The 18,365-nt window shown below is 41.8% G+C and overlaps 1 protein-coding gene across 1 annotated transcript; it reads right to left on the bottom strand.

Moving 5' to 3' along the window:
- Positions 1–629: 629 nt before the first annotated feature.
- On the bottom strand, positions 630–1,268 carry LOC122645335. Its single transcript, XM_043838647.1, has one exon. The coding sequence runs from the start codon at positions 1,266–1,268 to the stop codon at positions 630–632; it is 639 nt and encodes a 212-aa protein (XP_043694582.1).
- Between the last annotated feature and the right edge of the window lie 17,097 nt (positions 1,269–18,365).

Below are 18,365 nucleotides of genomic sequence, written 5' to 3'. Positions count from 1 at the left end.
GGATGAGAGCTTTACACCTAGGTATAGGCACTATAAGCTGTTGTTCAGTGCAAATTTGGATGTCCCTGTAGAGAGGTTCCAAAGCCAAAGTAAACAAATAAGGGGACAAAGTGCAGCCTTGTCTAATTCCCACAAAGGCATCAAAGTAGCCTACCGGGCTGCCATTAATAAGCATAGAAAACTTTGGGGGAAGAGATGCAAGCCTGATTCCAGGGATGAGTGCAGATTGGTTGTCCCTGACAAGAATATCCACCACACTTTTGAGCCGCCTAGCAAGGATCTTGGCAATAAATTTGTACAGGAGGTTGCAAAGAGCGATGGGCCTGAAATCATTCATAGCAGAGGCACGGTCCTTCTTGGGGATGAGGCAGAGAAAAGTGTGGATACCTTTGACCTGATAAGGGTTGTAGAAGAAGCTAATAATGGCAGCAATAAGATCCAGGTTGATAATGTCCCAGGCAACTACAAAGAACCCCATACTAAAGCCATCCGGGCCGAGGGCTCCCGTAACCTTGAGAGAGGATGGCAACCGCAATCTCATCTTCATTGGGAATGGAGCTCAAAGAGTCATGGAGGGCCGAGGGGATGAATTTGTTGAGTAGGCCATTCAGGATGGGAGGGGAGGCCAACTAAGAGCTGGTGAAGAGGCCCTTAAAATGTTGAACAGCCAAGTCTTTGATACCTTTAACAGTGGAGACAATGGAACCATCTTGGGCTGTAAGATGAAAAATGGAGTTTGCATTAACTTTGGCCTTCAGAGATCTATGAAAATAAGCAGAATTAGAGTCCCCCAGCTCAAGCCGCTTGATTCTAGATTTCTGCTTCTGAAAGCTCTCTTCTCGAGCAAGTAAGGAAGAGAGCTCAAGAGAAGTTGCCTTTTCTTCATCTGCTAAAGCACCATTGCAATGATCCGATTGCAGCCGAATCTGAATTGAGCCAAGTCTGTCCTTGCATTCCAAAACCTGTTGAGATATGTTCCCAAAAGTATTGGAATTCCAATCCTTGAAAGCTGCCTTGACATTTTTGAGCTTTCTAGAAAATGCAATGAGCGGGGAAGAAAAAGCAGTGACAGGTTTTTCCCAAGCCTGAACGACTATGGTTAAAAAAGAGGGGTGAGAGGCCCATGTGTCGAAGTATTTAAAGGGTTTGAGGCCAAAGGAAGGGAAGGACTGAATAGCTAGAGAGATGGTGGAGTGGTCTGAAATGTCTGGGCTGTCTAAGTTGACATGAGAAGAAGGGAAGGCTGAAAGCCATTCCTCATTGACCATAACCCGCCTAGAAGTTGGTTCTAGGAATTTTAGTATTTACAGCCAGATTTGGTCTCATTCTGTCAGTCCAGAGAATCCAAGATCTGGGCTGATATTTCCAATAAATTAGTTTCAGCCACAAATCACTATCTCCCATTTTTCAAACACATTTTATAATGGCCAAAGAGACGAGTATGGGCTATGTTATTCTTCCCGGATGTTGGCCGTAAGAATTTTAGTACATTCTACTGGATTGTGTCGCATTCTGTCGGTCGGGAGTATGCAAGAGCTGGGCTGATATTGCCTCTAAATCAGTTTCAGCTATAGATCTCTATCTCCTTTTCCAAATACATTTCATTATAATTGTGAACCGGATAATTATGGGCAACTTTATTTTGCCCGGAAGTTTGCCTAGGAATTTGCATACTAATTTACTTATTTCCTCAAAATTAGTTTTACCTACTGATCTTTGTCCCATTTTCAAAATATATATTACAATGGCTAACCGGACGAGTATGGGCAAAGTTATTCAGCCCGGAAGTTGGCCCTAAGAATTTTAGTACTTTTTGTTTGATTAAGTCTCATTTTGTCGGTCAAAAGGATCCAAGAACTGGGTCGATATTTCCTCTAAATTAGTTTCGCCAACAGATCTCTATCTCCCATTTTTGTAAATTATAATAGCAAACCCGACCAGTATGTGCAAAGTTAATCAGCTAGGAAGTTGGCTCATGGAATTTTAGTACTTTCTGCTAGATTTGGTCTCATTCTGTCAGTCCAGAGAATCCAAGAACGGAGCCGATATTTCCTTTAAATTAGTTTCACCTAAAGATTTTTACCTCCTATTTTCGAAAACGTATCATTATAATTGCAATATAGATGAGTATGAGAAAATTTATTCCACCCGGAAGTTGGTTCAAGGAATTTTATTATTTTCGGTTAGATTTGGTCTCATTGTGTTAGTCTAGAGAATCCAAGAACTAGGCCAATATTACCTCTAAATTTGTTTCACCTAAAGATCTTTATCTCCCATTTTCAAAACGTATCCTCATAATAGCAATCCTGATAAGTATGGGAAAAATTTTTCCGCCTAAAATATGGTTAAGGAATTTTAGTACTTTTAGCTTGATTTGGTCTCATTTTGTCTATTTAGAGAATCCAAGAACTGGATTGATTTCCTCTAAATCAGTTTCAGCTACAAATCTCTATCTCCATTTTCCTAAAACATATCATTATAATGGCGAACCGGATGAGTATGGGCAAATTAATTCCGCCTGGAAGTTGGCTAAAGCAATATTTGTACTTTATGCTAGATTTGGTCTCAATCTATCGGTCCGGATAATCTAAGACCTAGGCCGATATTTCCTCTAAATCAGTTTCAGCTACAGTTCTCTATCTCCTTTTTCCGAAATGTATCATTATAATTGCTAACCGGACGTGTATGGACAAAATTATTCTTCTTGAAAGTTGGCCAATGGAATTTTAGTAATTTCAGCTCGATTGGGTCTCATTCTGTCGGTCCAAATAATCTAAGATCTGGGCCGATATTTCCTATAAATTAGTTTCACCTACAAATCACCATCTCCCATTTTTTAAACACATATTATAATGGCTAACCGGACGAGTATGGGCTAAGTTATTCTGCCGGAATGTTGGCCCTAAGGATTTTAGTACATTCTGCTGGATTGGGTCTCATTTTGTCGGTCCGGAGTTTCTAAGAGCTGGGCTGGTATTACCTCTAAATCAGTTTCACCTACAGATCTCTATCTCCCTTTTCCGAATACATATCATTATAATTGCGAACCGGACACATATGGGCAACTTTATTCTGCCCGGAAGTTTGCTCAAGGAATTTATGTACTTTATGCTGCATATGGTCTCATTCTTTCGGTCCCGAGAGTCCATGAACTTGGGAGATATTTCTTGTAAATTAGTTTTACCTATTGATCTTTCTCCCATTTTCTGTGTACATATTATAATTGCTAATCGGACGAGTACGGGTAAAGTTATTCGGCCCAGAAGTTGCCCCTAAGAATTTTAGTACTTTTTGTTTCATTGGGTCTCATTCTGTCGGTCCAGAGAATCCAAGAACTGGGCCGATATTTTGTCTAAATTAGTTTCACCAACAAATCTCTGTCTCTCATTTTCGTAAACATAATATTTTAATATCGAGCCCGACAAGTATATGCAAAGTTAATCTACAGGATGTTGGCTCTAGGAATTTTAGTACTTTCAGCTTTATTTGGTCTCATTCTGTCGGTCCAGAGAATCCAAGAACTGGGCCGATATTACCTCTAAATTAGTTTCACCTAAAGATTTTTATCTCCTATTTTCGACAACGTATCATTATAATTGCAATACAGATGAGTATGAGAAAATTTATTCCGTCCGGAAGTTGATTCAAGAAATTTTAGTACTTTCGGCTTGATTTGGTCTCATTTTGTGGGTCCAGAGAATCCAAGAACTGGGCCAATGTTTCTGCGAAATCAGTTTCACCTAAAGATCTTTATCTCCTATTTTCAAAATGTATCATTATAATTACGATCCGGATAAGTATGGGAAATTTTATTCCGTTTGGAAGTTGGTTCAAGGAATTTTGGTACTTTCAGCTAGATTTGGTCTCATTCTGTCGGTTTAGAGAATCCAAGAACTGGACTGATTTCCTCTACATCAGTTTAAGCTACAGATCTCTCACCTTTTTCCGAAAACATATCATTATAATGGCGAACCGGACGAGTATGGACAAATTAATTCCCCCTAGAAGTTGGCTAAACGAATATTTGTACTTTATGCTAGATTTGGTCTCATTCTGTCGATCCAGAGAATCCAAGAGCTGGGCCGATATTTCCTCAAAATCAGTTTCAGCTACAGATATCTGTCTTCTTTTTCCGATGCGTATCATTATAATGGCTAACCGGATATGTATGGACAAAGTTATTCCACTTGGAAGTTGGCCATTGGAATTTTAGTAGTGTCAGCTGGATTGGGTCTCATTCTGTCGGTCCAGATAATCAAAGATCTGGGTCGATATTTCCTATAAATTAATTTCACCTACAAATCACTATCTCCCATTTTCGAAACACATATTATAATGGCTAATCAAACAGTATGGGCTAAGTTATTCTGTCTGGATGTTGTCCCTAACAATTTTAATACATTTTGCTACATTAGGTCTCACATTCTATCGGTCCAGAGTATCCAAGAACTGGGCTGATATTACCTCTAAATCAGTTTCACCTGCAGATCTCTATCTCCCTTTTCCAAATACATATCATCATAATTGAGAACTGGATGAGTATGGACAACTTTATTCTGCCTGAAAGTTTGCTCAAGGAATTTTTGTATTTTCTGCTGGATTGGTTCTCATTCTTACGATCCCGAGTGTCCAAGAACTTGGGCGATATTTCCTTTAAATTAGTTTTACCTACTAATCTTTCTCCCATTTTCAAAATACATATTATAATGGCTAACCGGAAGAGTATGGGCAATGTTATTCCGCCCGGAAGTTGGCCCTAAGAATTTTAATACTTTTTGTTTGATTGGGTCTCTTTCTGTAGCTCCAGAGAATCCAGGAACTAGGCCGATATTTCCTCTAAATTAGTTTCACTCACAGATCTCTATCTCCCATTTTCGTAAACATATTATAATAACAGCGAACCAGTATGTGCAAAGTTAATCTGCCTGGAAATTGGCTTAAGGAATTTTAGTACTTTCAGCTATTTTGTCGCATTCTGCCGGTGCAGAGAATCCAAGAACTGGGCTGATATTACCTCTAAATCAGTTTCACCTAAAGATATTTATCTCCTATTTTCAAAAACGTATCATTATAAATGCAGTACAGAGTATGAGAAAATTTATTCCACTCGGAAGTTGGTTCTAAGAATTTTAGTACTTCGGCTAGATTTGGTCTCATTCTGTCAGTCCAGAGAATCCAACAACTGGGCTAATATTTCCTTTAAATCAGTTTCACCTAATGATCTTTATCACCCATTTTCAAAATGTATCATTATAATTGCGATCCGGATAAGTATGGGAAAATTTATTTTGCTTGGAAGTTGGTTCAGGGAATTTCAGTACTTTCGACTAGATTTGGTCCCATTCTGTCGGTTTGGGGAATCCAAGAATTGGACTGATTTCCTCTAAATTCGTTTCTGCTACATATCTCTCTCCTTTTTTCCAAAAACATATCATTATAATGGCGAACCGGATGAGTAAAGTCAAATTATTTCTTTCTGGAAGTTGGCTAAAGGATTATTTGTACTTTATGCTAGATTGGGTCTTATTCTGTCGGTCCAGAGAATCCAAGACGTGGGCCGATATTTCCTCTAAATTAGTTTCAACTACTTATCTCTATTTCCTTTTTCGATGCGTATCATTATAATGGCTAACTGGACGTGTTTGGACAAAGTTATTCCACCTGGAAGTTGGCAATGGAATTTCAGTTATTTCAGTTGGATTGGGTCTTATTCTTTCGGTCAAGATAATCCATGATGTTGACCGATATTTCCTAAAAATTAGTTTCACCTACAAATCACTATCTCCCATTTTTGAAACACATATTATAATGGCTAACCGGACGAGTATGGGCTAAGTTGTTCTGCTCGGATGTTGGCCGTAAGAATTTTAGTACATTATGCTGGATTGGGTCTCATTCTGTTGGTCCAGCGTGTCCAAGAACTGCGCTGATATTACCTCTAAATCAGTTTCACCTACAGATCTCTATCTCCCTTTTCCAAATACATATCATTATAATTTCGAACCGGACGAGTATGGGTAACTTTATTTTGCCCGGAAGTTTGCTAAAGGAATTTATGTACTTTTCACTGGATTGGGTCTCATTCTTTGGTCCCGAGAGTCTAAGAACTTGGGCGATATTTCCTCTAAATTAGTTTTACCTATTGATCTTTCTCCCATTTTCAAAATACATATCATAATGGCTAACCGGACGAGTATGGAAAAAGTTATTCTGCCCGGAGGTTGGCCCTAAGAATTTTAGTACTTTTTGTTTGATTATGTCTCATTCTGTTGATCCAGAGAATCCAAGAACTGGGTCGATATTTCCTCTAAATTAGTTTCACGAATAGATTTCTATCTCTCATTTTTTCGTAAACATATTATTATAATAGTGAACCCGGCAAGTATGCACAAAGTTAATTTGCCCAGAAGTTGGCTAAAGGAATTTTAGTAATATCAGCTTGATTTGGTCTCATTCTGTCGGTCCATAGAACCCAAGAACTATGCCGATATTACCTCTAAATAAGTTTCACCCAAAGATTTTTATATCCTATTTTCGAAAACGTATCAGTATAATTGCAATACGGATGAGTATGAGAAAAATTTTTCCACCTGGAAGTTGGTCCAACAAATTTTATTACGCTCTGCTAGATTTGGTCTCATTTTGTCGGTCCTGAGAAGCCAAGAACTGGGCCAATATTCCCTCTAAATCAGTTTCACCTAAAGATCTTTATCTTCCATTTTCAAAACTTATCATTATAATTGCGATCCGGATAAGTATGGGAAAATTTATTCCACTTGGAAGTTGGTTCATGGAATTTTAGAACTTTTAGCTAGATTTGGTCTCATTCTGTCGGTTTTAAAGAATCCAAGAACTTGACTGATTTCCTCTAAATCAGTTTCAGCTACAGATCTCCTTCTCCTTTTTCCGAAAACATATCTTTATAATGGCGAACCGGATAAGTATGGGCAAATTAATTCTGTATGGAAGTTGGCTAAAGGGATATTTGTACTTTATTCTAGATTGGGTATCATTTTGTCGGTCAAGAGAATCCAAGACCTGGGCCGATATTTCCTATAAATTAGTTTCACTTGCAAATTACTATCTACCATTTTTGAGACACATTATAATGGCTAACCGTACATGTATGGGCTAAGTTATTCTTCCGGGATGTTGGCCCTAGGAATTTTAGTACATTTTGTTGGATTGGATCTTTCTCACATTTTGCTGCATTTGGTCTCATCCTAAATCAGTGTCACCTGCATATCTCTAACTTTCTTTTCCAAATACATATCATTATAATTGTGAACCGGACGATTGTGGGCAACTTTATTCTGATCGGAAGTTTGCTCAAGGAATTTATGTACTTTCTGCTGGATTTGGTCTTATTCTTTCGGTCCCGAGAGTCCAAGAACTTGTGCGATATTTCCTCTAAATTCGTTTTACCTACTGATCTTTCTCCCAGGATTCAAAATACGTATTATAATGGCTAACCGAACGAGTATGGCAAAGTTATTCTGCCCGGAAGTTGGCCCTAAGATTTTTAGTCCTTTTTGTTTGATTGGGTCTCATTCTATCGGTCCAAAGAATCCAAGAACTTGGCCGATATTTCCTCTAAATTAGTTTCACCAATAGATCTCTATCTCCCATTTTCTTAAACACATAATTATGTAATAGCGAACCCTACAAGTATGTGCAAAGTTAATCTACCCGGAAGTTGGCCCTAAGATTTTTAGTACTTTTTGTTTGATTTGGTCTCATTCTGTTGGTCCAGAGAATCCAAGAACTAGGCCGATTATACCTTTAAATTAGTTTTACCTAAGGATTTTTATCTCCTATTTCCAAAACATATCATTATAATTGCAATACGGATGAGTATGATCAAATTTATTCCGCCAGGAAGTTGGTTCATGGAATTCTTGTACTTTCGGCTAGATATGGTCTCATTCTGTCAGTCCAGAGAATCTAGGAATTGGGCCAATATTCCCTCTAAATCAGTTTCACCTAAAGATCTTTATCTCCCATTTTCAAAAGGTATCATTATAATTGTGAACCGGATAATTATGAGAAAATTTATTCCGCCTAGAAGTTGGTTCAAGGAATTTTAGTACTTTCAACTTGATTTGGTTTCATTCTGTCGGTTTAGAGAATCCAAGAACTTGGCTGATTTCCTATAAATCAGTTTCAGTTGCAGATCTCTCCTTTTTCCAATGTGTATCATTATAATTGCGAACCGGATTATAATATTTATACTTTATGCTAGATTGGGTCTCATTCTGTAGGTCCAGTGAATCCAAGACCTGGGCTGATATTTCTTCTAAATCAATTTCAGCTACAGATCTCTATCTCCTTTTTCCGATTCATATCATTATAATGGCTAACCGGACGTGTATGGATAAAGTTATTCTACGTGGAAGTTGGCTAATGGAATTTTTGTAATTTCAGCTGGATTGGGTCTCATTCTGTCTGTCCAAATAATCCAAGATCTGGGCTGATGTTTCCTATAAATTAGTTTCACCTATATATCACTTTCTCCCATTTTTGAGACACATATTATAATCTAACCGTACGAGTATGGGCTAAGTTATTCTTCCCGGATGTTGGTCCTCAGAATTTTAGTACATTCTTCTGGATTGGGTCTCATTCTGTGGGTCCAGAGTATCCATGAACTGGGCTGATGTTACCTCTAAATAAGTTTCACCTACAGATCTCTATCACCCTTTTCCAAATACATAACATTATAATTATGGACCAGACGAGTATGGGCAACTTTATTCTGCCCGGAAGATTGCTCAAGGAATTTGTGTAATTTCTAGTAGATTGGGTCTCATTCTTTCGGTTCCGAGAGTCCAAGAACTTGGGCGATATATCCTCTAAATTAGTTTTACCTATTGATCTTTCTCCCATTTTCAAAATACATATTATAATGGCTAACCGGACGAGCATGGCAAAGTTATTCTACCCGGAAGCTAGCCCTAAGAATTTTATTACTTTCTGTTTGATTGGGCCTCATTCTATCGGTCTAGAGAATCCAAGAACTGGGCCGATATTTCCTCTAAATTAGTTTCACCAACAGATCTCTATCTCCCATTTTCGTAAACACATAATTATAATAGCGAACCCGACAAGTATGTGCAAAGTTAATCTGCCCAGAAGTTGGCTCAAGGAATTTAGTACATTCAACTAGATTTGGTCTCATTCTGTCGGTCCAAAGAATCCAAGAATTGGGCCAATATTACTTCTAAATCAGTTTCACCTAACCACTTGATAGTTGATAATGGCTCTTTGAGGATAGGCGCACGATAAGATTTCTCGTTCCCGTGGGTTAGGTCATGGCTTCTCCCCCTCCTAGGGAGAAGCGCCTGGCAGGATCTGCAGATCCTTTGAAAGGAATGGCGAGGACAACATGGAGACAGTGGCTACAGGTGTCAGCACTGGGAGACGGCTGCCCCCTCGGACTGTCTGCCTCAGCGCTCCCCGTGTGTATAAGAGGAACAAAGTTAGGAAGGCTAGGGGAGGACGGTCAGTAGTAGAGGCCCCTTCCCGACGTGTCACAAGATCCATGAGATCGTTGAACTCTTCTCCCAGGGTGCCAGATGAGTTGTCGTTTCTGGAATGCGCGGGGCATAGGAAATAAGTCTACTTCTAGGCGCCTGAAAGATTTAATATGTATGCATAGAGTTGATATTGTTGTCGTTGCTGAGTGCAAGGGTCAGGCTACTAAGGCGAGGCGGATTTTGTGCCGGATTAGGATAGAATCGCTGCACACATCTGATAGGATTTGGGTTTTTTGGAAGGCCATGGTTCAGGTTCGTGTGGTGTAGGAGCACCCCCAGTTTGTTTCTCTAGAGTGTGTGGGTGCCAGTGGGGTTACGTTCATCTTCACCTTCGTCCATGGGTTTTGCACGGCGATGGAGCGGAGGGAGATGTGGGAGAGGTTGGAGCTTTTTTCGAGGGATAATGCCCTCCCTTGGGCGGTGGGTGGAGACTTTAATGCAGTGGCTTCCCCGTTTGAGAAAGCAGGTGGCAGGCCGGCATTTTCGATGTCGATAGAGGAGTTTGGGCGTTTTGTGAGCTCCTCGGGGCTTATCGATGCAGGTTATACTGGAAATGTTTTTACTTCATCGAATAACCGGGTAGGTGCAGGAAGGGTGCTGGCCAGACTGTGTCAGAGGCAGACAACAATGCTCTTTTGGTGCTCCCATCTCTACAGGAGGTAAAGGGGGAGTCTTCTCTTAATCGGACGATAGTGCACCGGTTCCAGACGGTTTCTCGGGGTACTTCTTCATAGCTTGTTGGGAGGTGGTGGGTCAGAATGTCTGGGCGGCGGTTGTGGATTTTTTCAAGGGGGGAGCCCTCCCTAGGAGCTTCACTTCAGCCAATTTGGTTCTTATTCCCAAGGACAACCCTGAGGTAATGGCTGATTTTCGCCCCATTAGTCCTTGCAACTTTTCCTATAAGATTATTGCCAACATATTTTTTCCAAGCTGGTAGGGCTTCTCCCGTCATTAGTAGCGGAGGAGCAGGGTGCTTTTGTGCAGGGTAGGTCTATCCACGACAACATTTCCATTATGCATGAAATGGCTCATGACTTGAATAGGAGGACTCGAGGGGGCAATGTCATCCTCAAACTCGATGTGGCAAAGGCCTATGACCGGCTGGAGTGGGAGTTCCTCTGGCGTGTGCTCTCCAAATTTAGGTTTTGTGACACATGGATTACATTAATCAGGAAGACCGTGAAGAATTGTTGGTTCTCAATAGTCATGGGTGGCAGCATGTCAGGGTTTTTCAAGTCTTCAAGCGGGGTCAGGCAAGGGGATCCTTTATCCCCAACCCTTTTTATTTTGGCAAAGGAGGTGCTGAGCAGAGGCATCAAAAACTTATTTGAGGAGGGACATGCTTCTTATTACGGGCTCCTGAGAGGGTGCCCTAGCATTTCGCACTGTCTGTTTGCTGATGACACCATAGTCTTCACCAGGGGATTGAAGAACTCTCTCAAACAGGTCATAGAGTTTAAACAGATACGAAGGTTTTTCGGGGTAGGTAGTAAATAGGCAGAAGAGCTGCTTCGTTTTGGGGGACAAGGTCTCTTTGGCCAGGGTTCACATGGTTGGAGTGGTCTCTCTGCCAATCACCTACTTGGGGGCCCCTCTCCACTCTGGAAGGCTCAAAATTTGCTTCTTTGACAGCTTGGTGGAAAAGATGAGGAATAGAGTGGCAGGTTGATGGGCCACCTCTTGTCTCCAGGGGACGGGTTATTCTCCTCAAGCATGTCCTAGCTTCTAACCCCATCCATGTACTTACTACACTGGACCCGCCCAAGGCAGTGTTGCGGAGGTTGTATAGCATCTTTACGGATTTTTTGTGGGGCACCTTGGAGTGGGGAAAGCGCAGGCACTGGGTTTGTTGGAGAAAGGTCTGTAGGCCACTCGAGGAAGGGGGGCTTAGAATCAGACTTCTAGAGGATGTTGGTGTCTCGCTCAGGCTTAAGGGCCTTTGGAGAGTGCTTACGGACCATTCCCTGTGGAGTGAGTTTTTCAAGCTAAGTTCTTCAAGAACATCCATGTTGCTCTGGCTGGATCATATGGGACAGGTTTAAAGTCTTGGCGTTGCACATTGGTCTACAAGGGTTTCCTTTTGGAGAGAGCACGGTGGCTGATTAGTACGGGCAGGGTTTCTTTCTGGCTTAATAACTGGATGGGATCTAGGCCTCTGATAGATTATGTGGATAACGACCTTCTGGTGGACACGAGATTGAGTGTGAAAGATGCTCTGGGAGAGGACGGTAGCTGGAAACAGGAAATCCTTGACCTCATTAACTCATCTGCCGTCAAGGAAAGTATTATGATGGGGGGTTTTGCACTTACTGAAAGGGATGATGTCCTGGCATGGTCCCCCTCGAGTGATGGGCGCTTTACCACCAAGTCTGCATGGAATGAGATTTGGTGTGCCTCGCCTACGGTGTCTTATGTGAAGTGGTTATGGAACTCTTCTGTTCTGGTGAAAATTGCCTTCTTCTCATGGCAGCTTCTAAACGGCAGGTCCCTACGGATGAGGCGCTTATGTCGGTTGGAATACCCTTGGCCTCAAAATGTAATTGTTGTGGCAATCCTTGTTGCGAAACAACTGACCACTGCCTGCTTTATGGGGGTACGGCGGCCAAGGTATGGGACTACTTTGAGCGGATTTTCGACATCCATTCTGCTCCTTCCCAGAATGTCAGAGGGCGCATAGGGCAGTGACAGAGCTTGGCACGCTGCATTTCCCTTAGCGCTTACATCATAGGTGTTCTACCGTCCTTGGTGGTTTGGGAGATATGGAAAGAGAGAAATAATAGAGGGCATAGTGAGAGCAGGAGCACAGCGAGCTTCATCATTGCAACCATTAAAACCTGGGTGAAAGATATGCACATCCTTCCCAAAGTTGGCCGGTCAAGGTCTCGGAGAGAGGATCTTATTCTGCAGTGCTTTGGGCTAGCACCTGCGGCCCCTAGGTTGAAACGCCCCGTGGTAGTTTATTGGTGCCCGCCCTTTCCTTCGGTTAAGCTAAATGTAGATGGTGCTTGTAGGGGCAATCCGGGCTTGGGAGGTGGTGGAGGGGTCATAAGGGATCCGGATGGGGTGGTCCTAACTGCTTTCTCGAATTACTATGGGGCTTGCACAAACTCGATTGCCGAGCTACGAGCATTGAGAGATGGTCTTATTCTGTGTCGTCAACTTGGTTTCATGGATGTAACAGTTAATGTGGATTCTGCCTCCACGGCCAGGATGGTGTGTCAGGGGCGTTGCAGCCTTTGGAAAGGCTGGTACTGGTTCCATGAGATCTTGACTCTGGTTTTGTCAACCCGGTCCTATGTCTCGTTTGCTTATCGGGAAAGCAATAAAGCGGCGGATTGGTTAGCGAACTTGGCTTGCGATTTTGGTTCTTTTGTAACCTTTCAGCAGGATGACTTGCCTATAGGTGTGTTTCAGGTTATTCTCCGTGGGGACAATGAGGGTCTTCCGGTACTCAGAAAATAGGGTAGTCTCCCTATCTCTTGTCGGTCGTGTTGTGGAGAGGCCCTCTGAGGGCAGCTCCGTGGGTTTGGGGTAAGGTGGAATGTCTCCCCCGTGTATGCTCTTATTCTTTTATTGATTATTAAAAAAATTCTAGGGGCTGTCCCGGGTCCCAGATAGTTCGTGGTAAAAAAAAAAGTTTCACCTAAAGATTTTTATCTCCTATTTTCGAAAACGTATCATTATAATTGCAATACGGATGAGTATGGGCAAATTTATTCCGCCCGGAAGTTGGTTCAAGGAATTTTTAGTACTTTCGGCTAGATTTGGTCTCATTTTGTCAGTCCAGAGAATCCAAGAACTGGGCCAATATTTCCTCTAAATCAGTTTCACCTAAAGATCTTTATCTCCCATTTTCAAAACGTATCATTGTAATTGCGAACCGGATAAGTATGGGAAAATTTATTCCGCCTGGAAGTTGGTTCAAGGAATTTTAGACTTTCGGCTAGATTTGGTCTCACTCTGTTGGTTTAGAGAATCCATGAACTGGACTGCTTTCCTATGAATCAGTTTCGGCTACAGATCTCTCTCCTTTTTCCTAAAATATATCATCATAATGGCGAACCGGACGAGTATGGACAAATTAATTCCGCCTAGAAGTTGGCTAAAGGAATATTTGTACTTTATGCTAGATTGGGTCTCATTCTGTCCGTCCAGAGAATCCAAGACCTGGGCTGATATTTCCTCTAACTCAATTTCAGCTACAGATTTCAAAGTAGGAAGCATTGGCTGGTCCTGGAGATCACTAAGATCTTGCATTAATCTTTTTATTTTGGTTTGGACATGACCAAACACATCTCTGTTCCATTTCTGGAAGACTGGCTTACAATGCGTGGTCTTTTGGTGGATGATTTGCCCTGCTAAATCAGAGCCAAAGATAGCCCATGCCTTGGAAACAACCTCTTTACACTCAGGGTGGCGTAGCCACATCGCTTCAAATCTGAAGGGCCGAGTCCCTGAAGTTCCGCTACCAGACCCTAAACGAGCTTTGACATAAACAACAGCATTTGTGAAGTTGCTCCTCCAGGAGGGATTAGCTAGGGCCCTATCTAGCCTAATCCTGATATTAGCAGCTCCTTTCCGGTTGTTAGTCCAAGTATATCGAGGCCCTTTAGCTCCCAAATCAAGAAGGTGACAGGAATCGATCATCTCTCTGAAGTTATAGGCATCTCTGGCCGGACCAGTACTTCCCCCAGATTTCTCATGCCATTCCATGTAAGAATTGAAGTCGCCTGCACATACCCACTGCTCTACTCTACCAGCCCCAAACTCCTTAATTCTGTCCCAGACAACTTGGCGTTTACTTCTATCTGGATCCCCATACACACCTGTGAAATAGAAAGGGATACCCTCCGGACCACTAACATGGGCATCAATCAAACGATCATCAGCGCGAAGGATGGAGGCATTCCAAGGAGAGGTACCAATTAGAGCCAGCCCTCCAGATGCACCGATGGGAGGAAAAAGCACATCTTCTACATTTTCAGCTTTCTACAGAGGATGTTAAACTTCTTCTCCTTACACTTAAGCTCCATAAGAAAGATCAGATCCGGCCTACAAGTGCGGGAGAGATTACACAGACTTTGAATTGTCAGGGATCTCTCGATTCCTTGACAATTCCAGCACAATATCTTCATTGACCACCATGGGGCTGATTTCCCCCAGCCGCCGAGGGGCCAAGCACTAAAAAATGCTCAGCAGGTAAGTCATTAAGATCATCACTATTTTGCCCTTGTTTCCTTCTTTTCTGTCTGGAGGTAGCACCAACAGGTTCAGAAGTCTTATAAAGGCGGTTGGGTTTTGGGGTATCTCCAAAAGTCTTTGGGTGTGAAGGGTCACTCAACAGTCTTGGGTAATGGGGTGGAGGAGATGTGTGAACAGGTATGCTGGCTTGGTGCAATTGATGGACATCATGGGTTGGTTCAGGGTTGGGTTCAGAATTGGGACTGATCACTGGACCCGGTTGGGGAGGTCCAAGGAGTTGTTGATGTAAGGTCTGGTTAGTGTGGTAATTGAGAAGGTTGATCGTTTGATGGGGAATGAGAGGTCCAGATTCCATCGTGGCATTAGGGTTGTGAGATTGGTTATCATTGGAGATCCGGATGTCAGAGAGGTAGGGTAAAAGGGATAAGAGGGTGGCTGATGCATCTGGTTGTTGCATAATGTGTGCCAGAAGTTGTTGGGTAGTGGGATCCTGCTGAAGGACAGCATGAGAATTAGGACGGTTTGATGGAGGCATGAGGTAAGGAGGAGTAGAGGGAATGAGCATGATTTGGTACCAGGGTGGATGATGTGTTTGTCTGGGACAGAGAAAAAGGTTCAGTCCTTTCTGGCAAATGGGTAGGGCGATGGACAGGGGCTAATGGATGGTGCACCACTTGAGACACGCCACGTAGCTGGGATGAGGAAACCGTTGTGTCAGATATGGGTGGTGGTTTTGGGGATCAGTAACCGGAGGGGTAGCGGTGGGCTGTTGCTCTATGTTAGGCAGGGATGGCTGGTTTAGGTAGAATTGGTGCAGAGCCCGCTCAATCAACCTGGGGGATGGCGCCATTGCCCGGAGGGACGGACCATAGCGGAACGAAGGAAACTCAGGGCACTGGTAAGGGAGGGTGCAACCATGACTCTGTCCATGGGCTATGCGAGCATCATATAAAACATCACACCGCCAATCTTCATGACCGATGACTCCACAATAATAGCAGAAGATATGGAGTTTCTCATACCTGATATGGATGGAACAGAGAATGCCAGTACGACCTTTGATGGGGATAGTAGCACGGAGGGATTTGGTAATATCGATGGAAACACGGCATCTCAGGTATTCGAATTTCTCGCCAAACTGGGTTCCCCTTATCGCCATAGCTCTAATCGGCGGGCCAATCTTCGCTGCGACTTTGTGAGCAAAGTCCAGAGTGAACAGTTCAGGCGGAATTTCATGAAACTGGACCCAGAATTCTGTTGTTTTAGTTTGGACCTCTGCATCTCCAGTCCATGGTGCGAGAAGCAACAGATTTCCGGAAATGGACCAGGGACCTTCCGCAAGCACATTATTCAAATCAATATCATGGTGAAACTGGAAGCAGTACTTTTGCTCAGCTAAAGGCAGGACCTCCACGCCATACTTAGGATCCACGCAGCAATTAGGGCTTCATTTACCACCTGGTGGCGAACTGGCGATAGGGTTTGCTGACAAGCACCCTACCAAACAGAGCAAGTTCAGTGTTGCCAACAATTGCTTTTTCGAGTTCCTCCTCAATCTCCACATCATCCTCATCATCCGAATCCAGCATTGTAATGGGTGTGTGTAATTGTTATTTATCATTATTTTAATGATGTAGTAGTATACTTGTATTATTCTATTAATGTAAGTGAGCAGTGGCATAGTTGTAATTTTCAAGTAAGACCAATGGCATGAAATTGTGAATTATTTAATGCTCAATATTTTGTTTTAATATCTTTTTATATTATTTTAATGAGATGCAATATTTTATAGTATTGTTATGGCAAGTAAATTATTTTATTAATACCCATGTATGCCTATGTTATTAAAGATATATGACCTAAGGTTTTATTTTTATAATTTATACACCAAGTGAATATAGGAGGTGGCTTGGTTTGGTTTGATTTGGTCTGGTCTGGTCTGTTTTGGTTTGGTTTGTTTTGTTTTGGTTTGGCTGAACAAAATGGTTCAAATATGGATAGTTATGGTTTGTTTGAATTCTGGAGATTCAAAGAAAGGCCAGCCACATGGCTGAGGAAAGAGGAGGTGGCCTATGAGGCTGTGCATGGGGAAGGAGGTGCTGGTTGTTCAAAGCCAGCCACATGGCTGAGGAAGGAAGAGGTGGCATATGAGGCTGTGCATGGTTAGTAAGAAGTGTTATGATAAGGTGAAGTCACATAATATCATGGCTTGAGGTGTCATAAGGTGTTGAGTTAAGATTTAACTAGTCCTAATTAGGATTTATTTGCACATGTATACGTGTGAAGGTGAGATTAGAAGTTAACTATTATATTCCCAGCAAGATAGAAACCGATTCTGCAGCTTGGGAGGAAAAAGAAGAAGATAAGAAGCTGAAGTTCAGAAGCGTGTTGGAACTGCATTATTGGCTGACTCATGGACTCAAACCATGTTTTGGGATGAAGTTTTATTGCTGAACTGAAAGGAATTAGAAAGAGATGAAGAGGACAGAGCTGCTGCTGGTTAACTCAGTTGGGATCATAGGAAGTCTGGTTTGACAAAGGTAAGTCCAGCTACCTATTCATCTCTAGTTTAGCCTTTTTGGTTTATGATCCTTGATGTAGGATGAGCCTTTGATAGGATATTTGATTGAATAATTATGATCAAGTTTTTATTAATTTTAATGCCTTTTTTTTTTGGTAGAAATTTTAATGCTTAATACATCAGTACTTGGATAATGATTGTTAAGTGATATGAAGTGCATGTATGAAATGTGATGAACAATATAGTTAATGAATGTGGAATGATATGGAATGTATAATGTGATGGTTAGAATGATGGTATGATTTTATATATTATGCCATCTAAAAGAAAGAAATGTAAATGCTATGGGAGAGTAAGAAAAGAAGAAGTGAAGTATGAGAAAGAATATAAAGCATGTGCATATTAATTGTGGTATTCATGTTTAACATCCCTGTGGCTACCGTTCCCTTTCCAGTAGGGGATTATGTACTGGGTGAGGGCTTAATGATGAGTAGGTTCACGTCCATCCCAAGGCAAGGTGTAGATGTGACCTATACATGTAACTAGTGCTTACCCTCCTCAGGGCTCCAGTGCCTAGAATAAGGAGAAGGTGAGACTAGTAGGTATATGATCTAGAGCTTGTCCTCCCCTAGGGTTCCGATGCCTGGATACATGGGAGTAGACAAGTCTAGTATGATGTTTTAATAGAGATATAAAACTATGCAATCGGATCAAGAAACGGTGAAATTAAACAAGAAATCATGAAATAAATCCGATAAAATTGATAACTAGAAGGGATTTTAACTTGCAAATGGATGTCGACAGAAACCATAGAATTAAAATTCCAGATAATTGATCAAAAGAAATACATTAAGCTATTATGGTTCATATAAGCATTTTGCCTCTAAGTGACACAGTTGTGGCTGCTGTTCCCTTACTAGCTTAGGAAAACAAATCCAAATTCTCGTGCGGTATTACAGTGGATATACTTCATCATCCTTACCATGCGAAAGAAAGGGCGAAAGAAAGTCTCTCTCTACTTTCTCTAATGCAAGGATATATTATCAACTTCTTCTTCGATGTGTACAATCTTGACTTCCCTCCAATGTTCTAAAATCAATGATGCA

Source organism: Telopea speciosissima, chromosome 11, assembly GCF_018873765.1.
Source record: "Telopea speciosissima isolate NSW1024214 ecotype Mountain lineage chromosome 11, Tspe_v1, whole genome shotgun sequence".
Lineage (NCBI taxonomy): Eukaryota > Viridiplantae > Streptophyta > Magnoliopsida > Proteales > Proteaceae > Telopea > Telopea speciosissima.
The sequence above is the reverse complement of the archived record's forward strand: the minus strand, read 5'-3'. Positions and strand labels throughout refer to the sequence as shown.